At 39.5% G+C, this 17672-nt stretch overlaps 1 protein-coding gene across 1 annotated transcript in view; it reads left to right on the forward strand.

Moving 5' to 3' along the window:
• LOC126418989 (odorant receptor 43a-like) overlaps nucleotides 1–3270 on the forward strand; it is a 48255-nt gene extending 44985 nt beyond the window's left edge. The window contains exons 4-5 of the mRNA XM_050086035.1: nucleotides 2011–2166; nucleotides 3093–3270. Coding sequence (XP_049941992.1) covers nucleotides 2011–2166; nucleotides 3093–3149 — 213 coding nt within the window. The 3' untranslated portion in view covers nucleotides 3150–3270. The remainder of the gene's footprint in view (nucleotides 1–2010; nucleotides 2167–3092) is intronic.
• Nucleotides 3271–17672: the final 14402 nt, after the last annotated feature.

A 17672-nucleotide genomic window follows, 5' to 3' on the forward strand; every position in this document is an offset into this window, starting at 1 on the left:
TACTTCAACATCACGTAGACAGTTCAGGTTGACAGGCATTGTCCTGTTCAAAACTGGCACCACAATACTCTCATATGAGAGGTGACACAGGAGGACGCCTCGTTTGTTATCAGTCTTCATCTGAGCTATACCTAATATCAGCCCACACCATGACACCACGAATAACACCGCTGTTCCTCTCCGAAACACTGGAAAAATGGGATCTCTCTCCACATCGATGGCATACTTGCTAACAGTGGCCATCGGAGGTACTTCATCACTGAGAACAATATGACGCCTTTCATCCCCAGTACACGATTCGTGCTCATAGCACCACTTTAAAAACAGCAACATCTGTTGTGGCGTTAGTGGAAGCGTACACATGGGATTGTAATGCCCCAGTCCGACTGCTGGTAGTCTCTGAATACTAGTGTGTCATTGCACAGAAATTTTCTAGGAATCCATTACTTCTTGTCGGATGGGAGATGCAGATGTGAGTGTTTCAGTGATCTTGGTGCGCGATACTGCGATGCTCCCATGGTTGTGAGATGTGGTCGACCAGTACAAGTACCCTGCCCTCATGTTACCAGACAGTTCAACCTACTGTCGCATACCAAAACGTACAAATTTCGATATGGCATGAGTCCATCAGAGAGCCAAAAGTGGTTCAAATGGCTCTGAAAACTATGGGACTTAACTTCTGAGGTCATCAGTCCCCTAGAACTTAGAACTACTTAAACCTAACTAACCTAAGGACATCACACACATCCATGCCAGAGGCAGGATTCGAACCTGCGACCGTAGCAGTCGCTCGGTTCTGGACAGAAGCACCTGGAACCGCTCGGTCACACCGGCCGACCGAATATGCATTGAGAGTAAATCGAAGAAAGACTTAAGTAATGTGGAGGAGCAGAAATGAGAACAGAGGGAATTTAACATTGCCGGACGGCGTGGCCGTACGGTTCTAGACGCTACAGTCTGGAACCACGTGACCGCTACGGTCGCCGGTTCGAATCCTGCCTCGGGCATGGATGTGTGTGATGTCCTTAGGTTAGTTAGGTTTAAGTAGTTCAAAGTTCTAGGGGACTGATGACCTCAGAAGATGAGTCGCATAGTGCTCAGAGCCATTTGACCATTTTTTTTTTTTTTTTTAACTTACCATTGCAATTTGTGATCACGAAGCAAATGAAGTTAAAGAATTCTTCTACCTAGGCAGCAAAATAACCAATGGCGGATGGAGCAAGGAGGACATCAAAAGCAGACTCGCACTGTCGAAACGGGCATTCCTGGCCAGGAGAAGTCTACCAGTATCAAATATAGACCTTAATTTGAGGAAGAAATTTCTGGGAATGTATGTTTGGAGTGCAGAATTGTATTGCAGTGAAACACGGACTGTGAGAAAACCGCAACAGAAGAGAACGGTAACGTCTGAGATGTGGAGCCAAATGCAGATCCACAAAATGGTTGAAATGGATCTCAGCACTATGGGATTTAACATCTGAGGTCATCAGTCCCCTAGAAGTTAGAACTACTTAAACCTACCTAACCTAAGGACATCACAAACATCCATGCCCGAGGCAGGATTCGAACCTGCGACCGTAGCACTCGCGCGGTTCTGGACTGAAGCGCCTAGAACCGCTCGGTCACAGCGGCCGGCGCAGATGCACAACAAGGCCTATTTCAATGTCTGTGAGGTGCAGGTAACACTGTCTCACACAAGTCCACAGCATCATCGCTTCTATCAGCATAATCATCCAACATCTGTCAGTGTTCAGACCCCCACATACACCCTACCAGGCCTGGTAGCAACACTGAACTTGAGCGACACTAGTGGACTCTGGTGGCCACTCTACCTGTTACAGACACTGGTACTGTAATCATTAACATAACCACCGACGGCATGTACGTCTGTAAAAGTTCAATTGACATCCGACCATGTCTCCTTGGTACTTCACTTCTTTGTCAAGATGTGCATAAAATAAAATGAAAATCTTATAACATGTACACAGGAGGGTGTCTTCTTTACTACAGGCAGAGGCGGTCTCGGTGGCAGCATACAACAGCTCTTGGGTGGACGCGAGTGAGCGCTTCAAGCGTGCTCTGAGGATCATCGTCAGCCGTTCCCAGAAGCAGCTAGTTCTCACAGCTGGACACCTCTACCCTATCAACAGGGAAGCATTCCTCACGGTTAGTCTACATATGTGTTCCCTGAGTCAATAAAAATGAAAAACTGAACATAGTCGAAGTTGTCAGGCGAACATTTACTGTGTAAGCATCGTGAGTGCTGTAAGCACCAAATTCATCTTCGTAAAACGACCAACGTGTTTATTTGAATCGTCCAACTAAAGAGTAAGCAGTTGTCAACCAGGAAGCTCGTCTTAACAGTGCATTGCTTTACTAGGCACAGTCTTATCTGACGTAGTGTGCCACTGGCTTCATCCAACGATGGAACTGACTTATCCATTCACTTACAGAGGGATGTAGTTCCACGTGGACTTTTCGAACTGTAGAGTTCTTCAGTCTGCACGGTAGTAAACATTGTCAGAGGTGAAAGAAGTAATAAAAGGTAGATAAAGTAGTAGAGGTAGCTGGAGATCGAACCGCAGACTTTCGGAACTGTAGACTGTTACTTGACCACATTTTACATATTCTGTCTTTCTAGGAACGATGAATACAAGTGAGAAGACTGTTATGGCGTAATATCTTAATTACTGCTGGTAACATCGATTTATCCTGTGTTTCAACAACACGTAAACGTTCATTCATTAATAGTTGTGAATTTGAGTGAAAGTGTTTCCTAATTCATTGGAAATGTCGGTGGTCCATCGAAAATTATTTCTTTATGATTACTTTTCACATCTGGAATGTTATCTGTGACATACACTGAAAATTACGGGTATCAATCAGAATTGCAATAGCCGAACCACTGAAATCATTAAATAACGGTTAACTTAGACAAGTCATTTATGTAAAACTGAAATTCATAGAGCATTTCAAACAATTGTGTATATTAAATTTCAAGCTAGTATGTATCAGATTAAGATTAGATAACATAAATCATTTATTTGTCCTATTGTTTATGAATAATAACAATGTCGAACACTCTGTTTCAGTTGGTAAACGCTTCTTACTCTTACTATGCACTGCTGAGTCAAATGAACAGTCGCTAGAGCTACTAACCACAACAGCCAGCGCCTGTGATGTAATGGAAGAAGAGTGATTTGGTGTAAACCATACCTTAAAATCTTCTAATTTTTTCTTCATCAACTTCATTCACTGATTCACAGCCGACACTAGCTTATTTAAATTAATTTCTGTGGCATTATATTCAAAAATCTTACATGATTTTGTAATCGTATTAGTAAACACTAAATGCTGCTTGAAATGCCAAATCATCAGATATGTTGTTCGAAATTAAAATTACTGGTGTCCTTTACTACATCTGACTAAATCTGAAATGCAGTTCTATGTGCCTAATGAATTATAAATAACTCTACATGCTCTGCAGCTGTCACAGACAAACGAAAGTGCAAGGTATGGCAGGTCAAAAATATCGAAAACGTTTCAACCAAAAATTCATTTTATTCATAATTCTCGGTATTTCTTTAATGTAGTAACTTAGTGCTCCACAGTGCACTTTCTGAAATAACACAAAAAGTGAAATAGAATACAAAACGTAGTTATTTTAGAAGTGCCACTGAAAATCCATACTATAAATTAAATAAGGTTATTTCTTTCCCATGTGCAGTGATAATTTTTGTTAAGGTAAACAGAAGCTGTAGTCTTAAATAACACGAAATTGACTGCTGAAATGTGTAGTCATGAAGTCCTCAGATAAGGTGGTTTTGTAGTAGAGTGTGGATATTATTTTGAACACTGTTGTTGCTAAATGAGAATAAGAGCTTTGTTCATGAGACAAATTGTTTTCTTAATAAGTGCAGATAATTTATCAGCGAATTAGAAAGTTTAGCTAACAACGTAAAAAGACTTTTTGTTTTGTGACATCTGAAAATAGCTGTCAACAGCAAGGTGAAGCTTTCTATCCTAAGATGTTGCAAATATAGGACTATTGGATTAACACAATGGTAAATAGCGCAGTCTTTAGTATTAAAGGATAGAAAACTGACTGACGCTGATGTAGTTACAGACAGTTTTGTGAAGTTTGGAAGTTCTATAATTGTTCTGTTGGACACATATTCGCGTGTGAAAATTTGACCTTCATCTATCCATGTGGCATATTTCAGCATTCAACATGAGCATTTATGGCGAGCAGTGTTCTTTTTTCAGGAATCCATAAGCATTACCCAATGTATTAACTCAAATTAGAGGTGAAATTAATGACTGTGAAAACATTGTTTAATTTAGATCGGGTTTGGACAGGTTTCTGGCTGCTTTGAGTGCGAAGTGAGTGTATTAATTGTGAGCTTGACGAAAATGACCAATAGTTTAAATGTGGTCTGAATAGTACCGTTTCTTTGGCTATAAGAAAAAATAAACATTTTTGTGTGGAAATTTTGGACGTTATATTCCAGAAGCCAGTCCGTTATCTTACGGCCCGATAAATATTTCAATGACCCTTTTTCTTCAGAACTTTATTTCATTAATAGAGTTGCCGGCCTCAGTAATTGTAGATATTAGATGGCATTTCTTATCAACGCTGCTTTTACATCATCTTGTAAGTATCTACATTGCCGAGTGGAGGGACATCGACCAGAGGACGTTCTGAGGTAGGTGAATATCTAATTTGCAGCCTGCACACGGAAAACACGCAAAAAACCCGCGCAGCCGCAATATGTCTTTTTAATCAAGTGTCCAAGGTCTATAGTGAAGATTTCAATAAACTACCCGTTCTAGAGGTTGATCCTTATCCTTTAATTTAGGTTTCCTTCGCTAAAAGACAAAAACAATGTGTGTTGCAAAAACTGCAAACGTTTGGTCGATGACATAGGCGTGTTTCCGCAACATTGCAATAATGTCCGCCTGCTTAGCTGAGTGGTAGCGTGGTTTTCTACCATGCAGTGGGCCTGGGATCGATTCCCTCCCATGTTGGAGGCTTTCTCCGCTCGTGGATTGGGTGTTGTTCTCATCATGGTCTCATCATCACCGACATACAAGTCGCTTAATGTGGCTTCAACTTATATAAGTCTTGCAACTCGCCTGCCGGACTTCCAATGTTGAAGCCTCTCAGCCCTCAACGCTACACGATCATTTCATTTCATTCCATTGCGATTCTAAATAGATAAGGAGTGGGCTGTTCCACAACTCGAAAAGTTTTGGGTGTGTTACAGCATCACAGTAATGCTACGTACACACTGATGTGATCGTTTCAAACTTCCGAAAAACATCTTCAGACGACCCAACAAGACGTAAGTAGTTCAAAATATCAAAGTACAAAACGAATAAATTCTGAAATAATCGTTCAAGTAGCAAACCACATCTCTTTCCTTTAATTGACACGCTTATGTTTTCGTCTTGTATAGATTCGTTTATGTATAGTGTACTTTCATTTGATGCTGCAAACGGAATTGTCTTCTGTTTTTGTGGCTGTAACACCGTCTGGTATTCCTCTGTAAAATTATAAAATGTCCTATATTGCTTCTAAAACCACAATACTTGAATAGACAGCTAACAGCTAAAATACAATTTGTAGATAGAGCTCAACCAAGCATCTCCAGAAGATCTTCACCTGAAGCAGCATCGTTATCACCCATGCTGCACAGAAAGTAAAGTCAATAGTTCAAGAAGCTAACCTCCAAGTGCACGTATAATATTTCACTCCAAAAATACGTACTGGAACGTTATTCGTATGACAAAAACTTGAGATTAGGTTACACCATAGAAAACGGCGTCTTTGTCTCATATACTGGACAAAGATGAATAAGATATGATATAAGAGTTAAAAACGACAGCAAAATAAAGTAAAAAACACTAAAGAGCAACAAATGCACTCAAAAAATTGAAACAAGCAGAAAGGTCCCATTCAGTTCTGCTGACACCTCATAAATCTCACCGACAGCAAATTTACTGATGAAGAACCGTAGCTGCCACAGAAAGGTTTAGAGCTCCCAGATGAATGAACGTTGCATGAAACATTTTATCATAAGATATGAATACATAATGTCTCAATAACAGAGAAAGGCGACTAACATGAAGGAGTTAGGAAACTAATAACCAAAGAAACTAAGACGGTCAAAGATACAAAATATGAACACAATAAAACAATAGACATAATCACTGAATGTAGAACTCTGGAAATACTCAGAGAAAAATGTAGACAGAGAAAAATTAATCATAACCAAGGCAGACAAGGGGAATACAATGGTTCTCATAGATAAAAGCAGTACATGAGAAAAGGCAAGAACATATTATACAGAAAAAAATCACAAAAATAAAGTTGGAGCCAATCAGTAGGTTCCATTCAGAAATGAAACAGTACTAAAACATTTTGAACACACATTCAAGACAAACGAAAAGCTCAGATTGTACGTATGAAACCCAATTCTCTAAAACTCTGTATCCAAAAACAAATTCATAAATTAAACATACCCATGAGAACAGTCATAAAATACAGATAAGCACCCACAAATGCTAAACACACTCACATTACAGTACAAAACAAAGAAAAACTGAACAGTGAAAGTCACAAACGAACTAAAAAATCAGATACAGGACACATGTATTTCACAAACACCTACGTTAATCTCATTTGATGTCGAGAACATGTATTTCACAATTCCAGTCGAAGAAACGGCCTAAATAGTAAAAAACTTCGATTTCTAATTTTTTTTTTTGAGTCATCGGTCATCTGACTGGTGTGATACAACCCGCAACAAACTCCTCTCATATGCCAACCTCTTCATCCCAGCACTTGCAACCTACGTCCTTAGTTATTTGCTGGATGTATTACAGTCGCTATCATCCTCTATAGTTTTTGCCCTATACAGCTCCCTCTAGTACCATGGAAGTCATTCCCTGATGTCTTACCAGATGTCCTATCATCCTGTCCCTTCACCTTGTCAATGATTCCACATAATCCTTTGCTCTCCGACTGTGCGCAGAACCTCCTCATTCCTCACCTTATAAGTCCAATTATTGTCAACATTCGTCTGTAGCAACAGATCGCAAATGCTTCGATCTTCTTTCCCACACACCACGTTCCACCTCCAATAAATGCTATGCTCAAAATGCACATTTTCAGAAATTTCTTCCGCACATACAGGCCTATGTATGATACTAGTAGACTTCTCTTGACTAGGAATGCCATTTTAACCAGTTCTTCTCTGCTTTTAAGGCCGTTCTTGCTCTGTCCGCCACTGGTTATTTTGCTGCCAAGGTAGAAGAATTACTTGATGGCATCTACTTCGTGACAATCAGTCTCGCTTTACTCTCTTGTGCCTTTACTTTTCCTAAAAACATACTGATCGTCTCTAACACATTTTCAATTTTCTTTTCCATTCTTCTGTGTATTCTTCTTGTAAGCAACTTTGGGACCTGAGCTGTTAAGTTGATTGTGCAATAATTCTGAAACTTGTGAGGTTTTGTAGTCTTCGGAATAATGTGGATGACATGGTATGTCACCAGACTCATACATTGTACTCATCAACGTGAAGGCTGCGCATGGTAGCCGCACGGTCTAGGCACCCGTCGGATTTTCGAGTCCTCTTTCGGTCATGGGTGTGTGCGTTGTCTTTAGCGTAAGTTAGTTTAAGTTACACTACCTAGTTTATAAGCCTAGGAATCGATGACCTCCGCAGTTTGATTTCATAGGAACTTACCCCTAATGTTTTAGGAAATTCTGATGGAATGTTATCTTCCTTCCGCTTTATTTGATATTAAGTCTACCAAAGCTCTCTTAATTTCTGATTCTAATACTGGATCCCCTGTACCTTCAATATCGACTCATATTTCTTCTTCTGTCACATCAAACAAACCTTTCCTGTCACAGAGGTCTTCCATGTTCTCATTCGCATATCCGCTCTGCATTTAACAGTGGAATTCCCGTTGATCTCTTAATATGACCATCCTTGGGTTTAATTTCTCCGAAGGTTCTTTTGACTTTCCTATACGCTGAGTGCTTCGATAGTCATTTGTTTTCCGGTTTCTTCACACTTTTAATGCAGAAAATTCATCTTACCTTCACAGCGCTTTCTATTCATTTCATTCTTCAGTGACTGGTATTTCTTTATTCCTGAATTCCCTGAACATATTTGTACGTTCTTCTTTCGTCGATCAACTGAAGTATTTCTTCTGTTACCCATGGATTTTCATATTTTCCTTCTTTGAACCTATCTTTTCTTCCCAACTCCTGTGACTGCCTTTCTTAGAGGTGTCGATTCCTCTTCAACTGTACTGCCTACTGGGCAATTTTTTGTTGTTATATGTGCAATCTTAGGGATCTTCAAGCGTATCTCGTCATTCATTAGTACTTCGGTATCCATTTTTTTGCACATTGATCCTTCCTGTCTGATATCTGGGACCCCAGCCTACTCTTCATCACTGATACATTGTGATCTGAATATATCTGCTCCTGCTTAAGCCTTACAATCCAGTATCTGATTTCAGAATCTCTGTCTAACCGTGATGTAGTGTAACTGAAATCACGCTATTACTAGCTGAAATATATTACAGAACTCAATTAGTCTTCCTCCTCTCTAATTTTTCCCCACTCCCATATTCCCCTCTAACCTTTTCTTCTACTTCTTCCCCTACAGCTGCAATCGAGTCCTCCATCACTATTAGATTTTCATCTCCATTTACGTACTGTATTACCCTTACAGTATCATCATATATTCGTATTTTCTCTGTCTTTCCATTTCAGCTTACGGTGTTGGTTTGCTATTGATTCTGATAAGAACATTTCTATCACTGAACTGTTCACAGTACCACACTCTCTGCCCTATCTTCCTATTTGAACGAAACTTACTCCCGTTATACCATTTTCTGCTGCTGTTGATGTTACCCTGTACTCATCTGATCAGAAACCCTTGTCTTTTTTTATTTCACTTCACTGACCCCTACTACATTCAGATTGAGCCTTTTCATTTCCCATTTCATATTTTCTAGCTTCCCTACCACGTTCAAGCTTTCGATATTCCACGTCCCGAATCGCAGAACGTTATCCTTTCGTTAATTATTTATGCTTTTCCAAATAATCCCCTCCCCAATTGCACTCCTTTGCCAGAGATCCGAATGGTGGACTGTTCCGGAATCTTTTGCCAATGGAGAGATCATGATGATACTTTTTCAATTACAGGCCATTTGTCCCGTAGATACACGATATGTGTCTTTAATGGAGTGTTTTCCATTGTCTTCTGCATCCTCAAGCCGTTCATCATTGCTGATTCTTGCACCTTTATGGGCAAGTTCCCACCACAAGGACAAGAGAGAGCCCTGGACCTCCGTCAGCTCCTTCGCCCTTTTTGAGAAGGCCGTTGGCAGGATGAGGATGACTTCTTATGCCGGAAGTCTTCTGCCGCCAATGCTGATTATTAATAAAAGTTTATGCGGTGTTGGGTTTCGAACACGGGACCGAGGACGCTTTTTATTACTAATAAAAGACACTACCTCTAGACCTTATTAAAACCAAAATTAGCTTGAATTTAATATATAGTTTTACAAACAAAATGAAACATTGTCAATGAGATCTCCCATGTAAAGGATGTTTGCAAATATCTTCATGAACAATTTAGGAGGAAGAATACTTCAGAGAACAGTACCAGGAAAATACAATCAAATATACTGATGTAGGTACACGAATGACATCTTCTGCTTGGTGGATGAACCAGAAACGGACAGAATGACACAGAGACACACAAGCACTACAAAACAAGAAGCTAACTTGAAATAAAGAACAAACACGAAATATAGACTACCTAGCTGCATCTAACGTGAAGAAAAAGGAAGACCACATTCGTCTTGTTATTTCTAGCTAAACTAACGCAATAGAGAAAACACAATACCAATGATCACCTGCACCCTTAAATACAACCACCACTCAGCTTCATGCTCCACAGATTTAATACTGTAAAACTACAAAAACAGAACTACGTTAAGGAATTAGACATAATGACTCAAATAGCAAAAAAAGGTGATACCAAGGGCCTTTCGGTATAAAAACTGATAGTAAAATCGAAAAAGACATAGATATAAAATAAGAAAGAAGCAAAGGGAATTACAACACAAACCATTGCCCCTCAAAATTAACCATACATTCATGACACCAAAACCACAAAAGAAGGGCACAGTCCTGAAGGTCAAATGGTGGGTGGCACATATTCACATGTGGAATTAAATATGGCGTTCACCAACATCAGCATAATGACTGGTGTACTGACCATCATACTGTACAGATCGGACAGACCAGAAGGACTTTTGAAACAAGCTGTGAAAAGAGTAAAAGAACATGGAAATACAGCACTAGCAATTGAATGTCCTCAAAACACATGTGTCAAGAAGACCGCTAGGCCAACACTTCAAAAACAGGCACGAAAATGGTAAAATTCATTGATAATGTACATAAAACACTACTTTCAAATTCAAAAGTTAATCACAGAATAGAAACATTTGCAAACACACACGCAAACACACGCGAACACACACACACACGCACACACACACACACACACACACACACACACACACACACACACACACACACACACACTACAAAAAGAAACAGTCTCACATGTAAGTAAGGGTGTGACTCCACACCCCACGCATTATAAAAATAGAAAGTATTAGTGTATTTACTATTCAGTCTGATGACAGAAAGTGAAGCACCTCAGAATTCAGTGTAGCGTTGTACATATATACAGTATCGGCAGGTATGTGAATCACTAGAGTTAGCTGACAGAGCAGCCACCAGACTGCAGTAGTGTTGTTCACGTTTACTGTTGTTATCAAGCCAGCCAGGGTATGAACAGCATCAGGTGTTGAGAGATCGCTGCAATGAACATGGAGATGTCACATACACATTTGAGCATTATAAGCATTTGACATGGGACTCTCTGAAGGCCTCAGGTTAGCCAGTTGATCGAATTAAGCGAAATCCTGATTTATGGTGCATTTGGATGTGACACCGGACTACAGTAGGACTGCAATGGAGTGTGTGGGCAGTACTGTCTTCTAGGTTCTGGTCGATGTTGTGTGAGCACCACAGGGAAGGATCAACTTATTGTGCACAAAACACATTGTAACCCTTTCACATATACATTTGTCATGTAATAATAAATACTGGACTCCCTTTAACATTCTGTGTATTCCTGCGCTATTGGTTAGAGAGTAGCAGCCAGAATAGGAAATTACTTCACCACAAATCGGCTGTCACTAACACCACAACAAAAACTACTTTGTTAGGAGTGATGCTGTGACTAGAAAGCATTGAGTGCTGAAGAATGGTGTCATATTATTTCCAGTAGCGAATTGTTCTGATGCAACCATCCGTGAGAGACAATCCACCCTCCCAGTGTTTTGGGAGAGGCACAGCAATGTTCTCCTGATGTAATGGTGCGGGAAACCGTCGGGTAAGACTTCAGGTCAGGGTTGGTAGTCACTGAGGGAACTCTGAAAGCACAAGGATAGGTGTTGGACATCCTATGGCCACAAGTGTTTTTCTAATTTAGTACCATGGTGTCATTTTTCAATAGAACAATGCTTGTCCACACATGGCATATGTTTCAGTCAACTGTCAGCATAATTCTGATATAATTCCATGTTCAGAAAATTCCTCAGATCTGTTCCCCAATAGAATTTATGTTGGACCAGTTTAATCAGAAATTCTGTTCCAGTGCCCATGTCCTGGGTATTATCGACCTACTACATATACAGCCAACAGCCTTGCCACAGTGGCAACACCAGTTCCCGTCATATCACCGAAGTTAGGCTCTGTCGGGCTGGGCTACCACTTGGATGGGTGATCATCAGATCTGCCGAGCGCTGTTGGCAAACAGGGTGCACTCAACCCTTGTGAGGCAAACTGAGCAGCTACTTGACTGAGAAGTAGCAGCTCTGGTCCTGTAAACTAATATACTGCTGGAAGAGGGGTGCACTGACCACATGCTTGTCCATATCCGCATCCAGTGATGCCTGTGGACTGAGGATGAAACAACGGCCAGTCGGTACCATTATGCTTTCAAAGGCGTGTTCTGACTAAGTTTAATACACACACACACACAAACACACCTACACACACACTCATATATATATATATATATATATATATATATATATATATATATATACCTGAAGGGGTGGGAGGAGGAAATCAAATGAAATTTCGTGGGTTGAGAATGTATTTCAGTGATTACAAAATCTAGACAGTTTTGCAAGTAACTTGGCAGTACATGCCTATATGATGTTGCACCCACTTATGCACACTAAAGCAGTTGGGTGGCAAGTGGTGGTGACAGGCCGTGGGTCCCAGGGAACATACTGTTAACAGTTACAAAGAAGTTTTACTGACATCGATACATATTGTAGTGGGTTAGGCACACCTCTGAACAATGACTCAGGCTCGGGCTGATGATCTGGTAGCAACATCTGCGTGGTTCTGCTGAGTTCCTCATGCTGCTGAGCCCTGTAGCCTTTGTAGTCCATGGGTATTGATGCAGCCACATTGGCGGAATGTGAAGTTTGCTGTGTGCGAGGTACAACCCGCTACTCTTGAACAGAAGTTGGCAAGCAGCATCATTGGCGGCAGGCACGGGCGGCAACCTAGCAGACTAGTGACACCAGCTCTCATGAGGAGTTAATGCAGACAGCAGACACCGCCTGATCTCCAACCTGTGGCCGAGCCTAGTTGTCTCACTGTCTGGCATGGCCCTGGTGTCATGGTGGTACTGCTGTCTTCTGGTAATGACAGGTGCTCCCTGCCTTAAAATCAAGATGTGTTTATATACCTCCAGTGTTTATTTGTTTCACTAAAACACAGCACATAATAATGTTGCCTTAAGAGGAGACTCGTCCTGGAGTGGTGACACCTCCCCGTTTGCTATATGGTTACTGCTGTGTGGCGCTGTTTACCACTGGGCTTGGCTATCCCTGTAGAACAATGGGTGTCTGTTATTGTGATTCACATGTAGCCACACTGGCGGCTATTGACCAGCGATTGCTAAAGTAACGCCCTTTCGCACTTCTATTTAACTTACTCTTACCTTTTTTAAAGAATAATAATTTCCTGACCACGGACTGGTACACGACAGTACACTGCCCTCCCCTACCAAGAAGACCCAGTCTCTCGGGTCTTATCCTGTCCCAGAACTGCATTGTAATTACTTCTACCCTTAATCTACAAAAAACTTCATAATACTAATTTGCCTCCTTTAAATCACTATATTAAACCCTGACTCCATAAATCTACCTTTCATCTCGGTCTCTGGGTACCTGGTCAACAGAAACTGAAATTACACCTTCCATGCCTTCTGCATGGTTCATCACTCGAAATACGTGAGAACTAGGCAAAGTAAAATCAGAGTTACCATGGCGCTAAGAGGTGAGACACTCAGTGTCGTGGTTTCTTGACATTTACCATCTCAGTTCTACACCAGACGCCACAGTTGTTGCTCTGCAGCGATCTGTCCCTCTTTGGCTGCTATCATTTGGGTTTGTGAATGCTCCTGGCAAGGTTCCCAGGTGTTGTTAAGGAAGGTAAGGTTCTGTTCAGGTAACATCTCTAAAGGTTCTTCTGACAGTACAGCAATAGCTGTGTGAGATTTCGCAGAGTAATTCTTGTCATGGTAGCTTTCAAATGAAACCTGTGTCTCAAAATATCACCATAATCCAGTGGAACAAAAATCAGAAAACATGGGTTTCATCAATCCCTACGTAACTGAATTTCAATTCAAAATCATTTCTAAAAAGAAAAGCTATACCAACAAACCCAAAAGCATAAAATATGATGCAGGAAAGTTCCTACGCTCAAAAGGATTTCCCTTCGCAACAGAAAACGTGTAAATTCAGAACTGAGATCAAATATTGGAAAGTTGAATAGCTAAAGCAGAGCCACTATGTTCCATAATCAATGATAAAAAAGAGCCTGATTGACATACGGATGTCTCAGACTTCTCAAAGAAAGAAGAAAAGTACAGCAACAGTGACAATGATAGAAAAACAGACATAACAGAAAAATATCTTAAGTTTAGAAGAATTTAGGAGTAGAAGTCTCAAAAGAATCCAAAAACTCAAGAAGACCAACTCCTCTTCTGGATCAATGAACACCTCATCAAGAACAACAAAAAAGAAACTTTTATAATATTTTTAAACAAAAAATAGCAAAATACAGTCAAACGAATCTTCAACTCTTAGACAAAAAGAAAATATTTTCCACAACAGGAGGAATTGTAAATAATACCAGCATATTTCAGTACAGAATAGACAGGAAAAATTGACTTTTCTACTTTAACGACAATGAACCCTAAAACGGAATCACTCATAATCAAGTACTACAATAATGATATCTCAATAACTAAAAGCGCTCATAAGAAAACCAAACCGCAGGTGAACCCTCGAGAAATGTCAGCAAAAATGCCAAAACAAACCACAGAGAAATCTGAATAAGTGAATAGCTCACAGATGAAGAAGAGACAGCGCTCTCCTGTCCATTACTTAAGAAGGGGTTCTAAACAGACCATCAAAACTGCAACGGGATGTTAGGTGTACCGAACAAGACATTTTCTAAATTCCTGCTAAATGGAGCAGATACCAACTAGACAATCAACTTGTAGAATGCCAGACGGTTTCAGGAATGTAACGTACTACACAGAATAAATCCTACTCCTCAGAACCACACAGCATACCAAAAATCAAGAGCAACATTATATATTGTCACTTTCATTTACTTCCAAAGCACATATGATTCAGTAGGCTGGAGATCCCTCATTTATTAAAACAGTTAAACATTGAGAACAAAACACCATAACTAATCAGATTAAACGTTACCTACATACACTGCAAAGCTAGACTGACTGAAGAAATTTCAGAGAATGTTCACATAAAACCCAGTGTATGGCAAGGAGACTCATCCAACTGCAATTTAACTGTGCACTACATAAGACAGTTAGAGAGGTATAAACGTCAGTAGCGTAGCTTTGGAAGATGATATGAACCTTTGAACAAAGATCTGGAAATAAGCCTAAGAAAAGGCCTTAGAACTACAAAAATAACTGCATTTGTAGGTCTAAAAATCTTCTTAGATGAAATCAAAATAATGACACACATAAAATATCTACTGAAACATTTTAAATTGGGTGAACAATTATATAAATCATCAAATGTTATAGATATCTTGGAGAATGAGTCGCCGGCCGAAGTGGCTGTGCGGTTAAAGGCGCTGCAGTCTGGAACCGCAAGACCGCTACGGTCGCAGGTTCGAATCTTGCCTCGGGCATGGATATTTGTGATGTCCTTAGGTTAGTTAGGTTTAACTAGTTCTAGGGGACTAATGACCTCAGCTGTTGAGTCCCATAGTGCTCAGAGCCATCTGAACCATTTGAGAATGAGTCAGCTGCAATCTAGAGGAAGTAACGGTGAACTGGTCGATCAGCTCACCAAAAAACACAAGTAACAAAAATTCCCTTACACAGATCGCAAACATAAGACACTGTAACATGGTACTCAAACAAGAAGCATTGTACATGGCCAAATCACTGACTGTCATCATTCATGGCTCAGTTAAGAGTCTGGCTATCAAAACTGGAAGATATTAAGAAAACATCTCTGCCCCAAATTCCATAATAACAAAGTGATTCACATTACAAATGAAACCTTTTAACACATAACTGAAAATCTCCGAGACAGAATGATGAGAAAAAGAACTGATTTGTTTAAGCACATCTTCTGAATGAACCCAAATAGGCTAACCAAAGAAAATTTTGACCACTTTCACAACAAAATTGTTTAAGTAAACCTAGAATGTCTTAAGGGGTGAATCAATACCATAGAAATTACGCTCACAGCAGAAACTATTTTAAAATAACCAAAGATAAGAAAGAAGTTGAAAGTCAAAATCAAAACCAGACAGACGACGTAAATCCTTGAAGACAGAAGAAAAGAAGGATTACAAAGAAAGAAACAATACAGGCGCAAAGGGAAGAGACAGAGTACCAAACAGTGGCTCATCTAAGGTACCCCATAATTGGGTGAAATGAAAGGAGGAGAAGAATATGGGTGGCAAAAGGAATCAGTAATCTAGATAGTCACATAGTTAACGAACATGACGAAAAATTTCAGTTGTGAAGTTAATAAGTGCGCCACCCCTTTATTTTCGCACTCAGTTCGCCGTTTCTCCAAAATCCATCTCAGCTAAATATATTTACCTGAAGGTAACGATTTATGTTGAAATACAATACACTGTTATAAATATGGATAAAATTTCTACACTATGATAAATTATAAAGAGAAGTTGTAGGAAATTCAGTCAAAAATGATCACCCTGTTATTCTGAAATTTTACTGAAACTGCTTGGATATGCAAACCATTATTTGTTTGTATGTTCCAAGCTCTGTTCTCATCCACAACTTTTACTTTCTACTGCTTCCTCTAACAGTATGGAAAATTGTTTTGTGGTATCTTAATACCTTTCCTACCATCCTGTACCTTTTTTTACTTACTAGGAAAGTACATAGATCAAATATCTAGAAAGTATTTTAAGGTACAGAGGAATGTGTGTCCTTCTATCTGTCTATGTCATATATCTGTTGTAATATCAGTGGTTGAAGTATACAAAACTGTAGCTTATAGAAGTACAACTTTCTGGATAAGCAATACTGTCTAACAATCAGTTACGATTATCAGATTCAGAAGAGTCACACACATGGTATTGTTTAGAAGAACCACAGACTAAGGTACTTATAAAGTCATATTTTCCAAAATAGAAGTTCTGTGTGGTGCATTCTTCTTTCATTTATCTTCCAATAGCAAATATGATGTTTCAATGAAGCGGTTAACTTACAGCAGAACGGAACAGTATGCACAACTAACAGGGACAACACATTGTCCATTTATCGCCAGTGCAGCATTCCAATATTAAAGAGCCTCATAGTTTTTAATCTAATGAAGTAACATCAATATCAGCTTCGTAAACCAATTGTTGCCACGCGTTTTTTAACATAGTCATGTATTTTGTTGCAAAAATCTTACTGAAAATTTACTGTAGAAGTATGAGTACGAGTTTTATAATGTAACGTGTGTATTGTCAGTTAGCGAGGGTATAAAATCAATATGACTTAGGGAAAGTACTCTACACAAATGTGGAGCCTTAGAATTTAATGAAGTTGATGTGTGGTACAACAGATTCATCTCTATTTTAAAACCATTTTAGTCGGTTTTATCCATTCAAAGTAGGGTACAAAAAAATTTGCAAACGAACAGGCATGTGCAAACAGAGGGCTCACTATCACATAAACGTGATTGTCAAAACCGAGAAGTCACCTATGAGTCAAGGTGAAGATTCCTTACGAATTGTTTATCCACATTTTCATAGAATTTAGTATGCATTCAACTTAGAACTATCAAAAGTGTAGTATTTGCACAATAACTGAAACTGATAAAGCTCATAGCATTTATGAATTATATTTATTTTGCGCTGTTGTGATTTTCGAAAATTGTGCATTAGCACTATCTGAAATGAGATTGGAGAAATAAATCTTTTATGGAGATTTGTAGAAATAAGTGTAGAATAATAGAAAAAAAGAACAGAT

Source organism: Schistocerca serialis, chromosome 9, assembly GCF_023864345.2.
Source record: "Schistocerca serialis cubense isolate TAMUIC-IGC-003099 chromosome 9, iqSchSeri2.2, whole genome shotgun sequence".
Lineage (NCBI taxonomy): Eukaryota > Metazoa > Arthropoda > Insecta > Orthoptera > Acrididae > Schistocerca > Schistocerca serialis.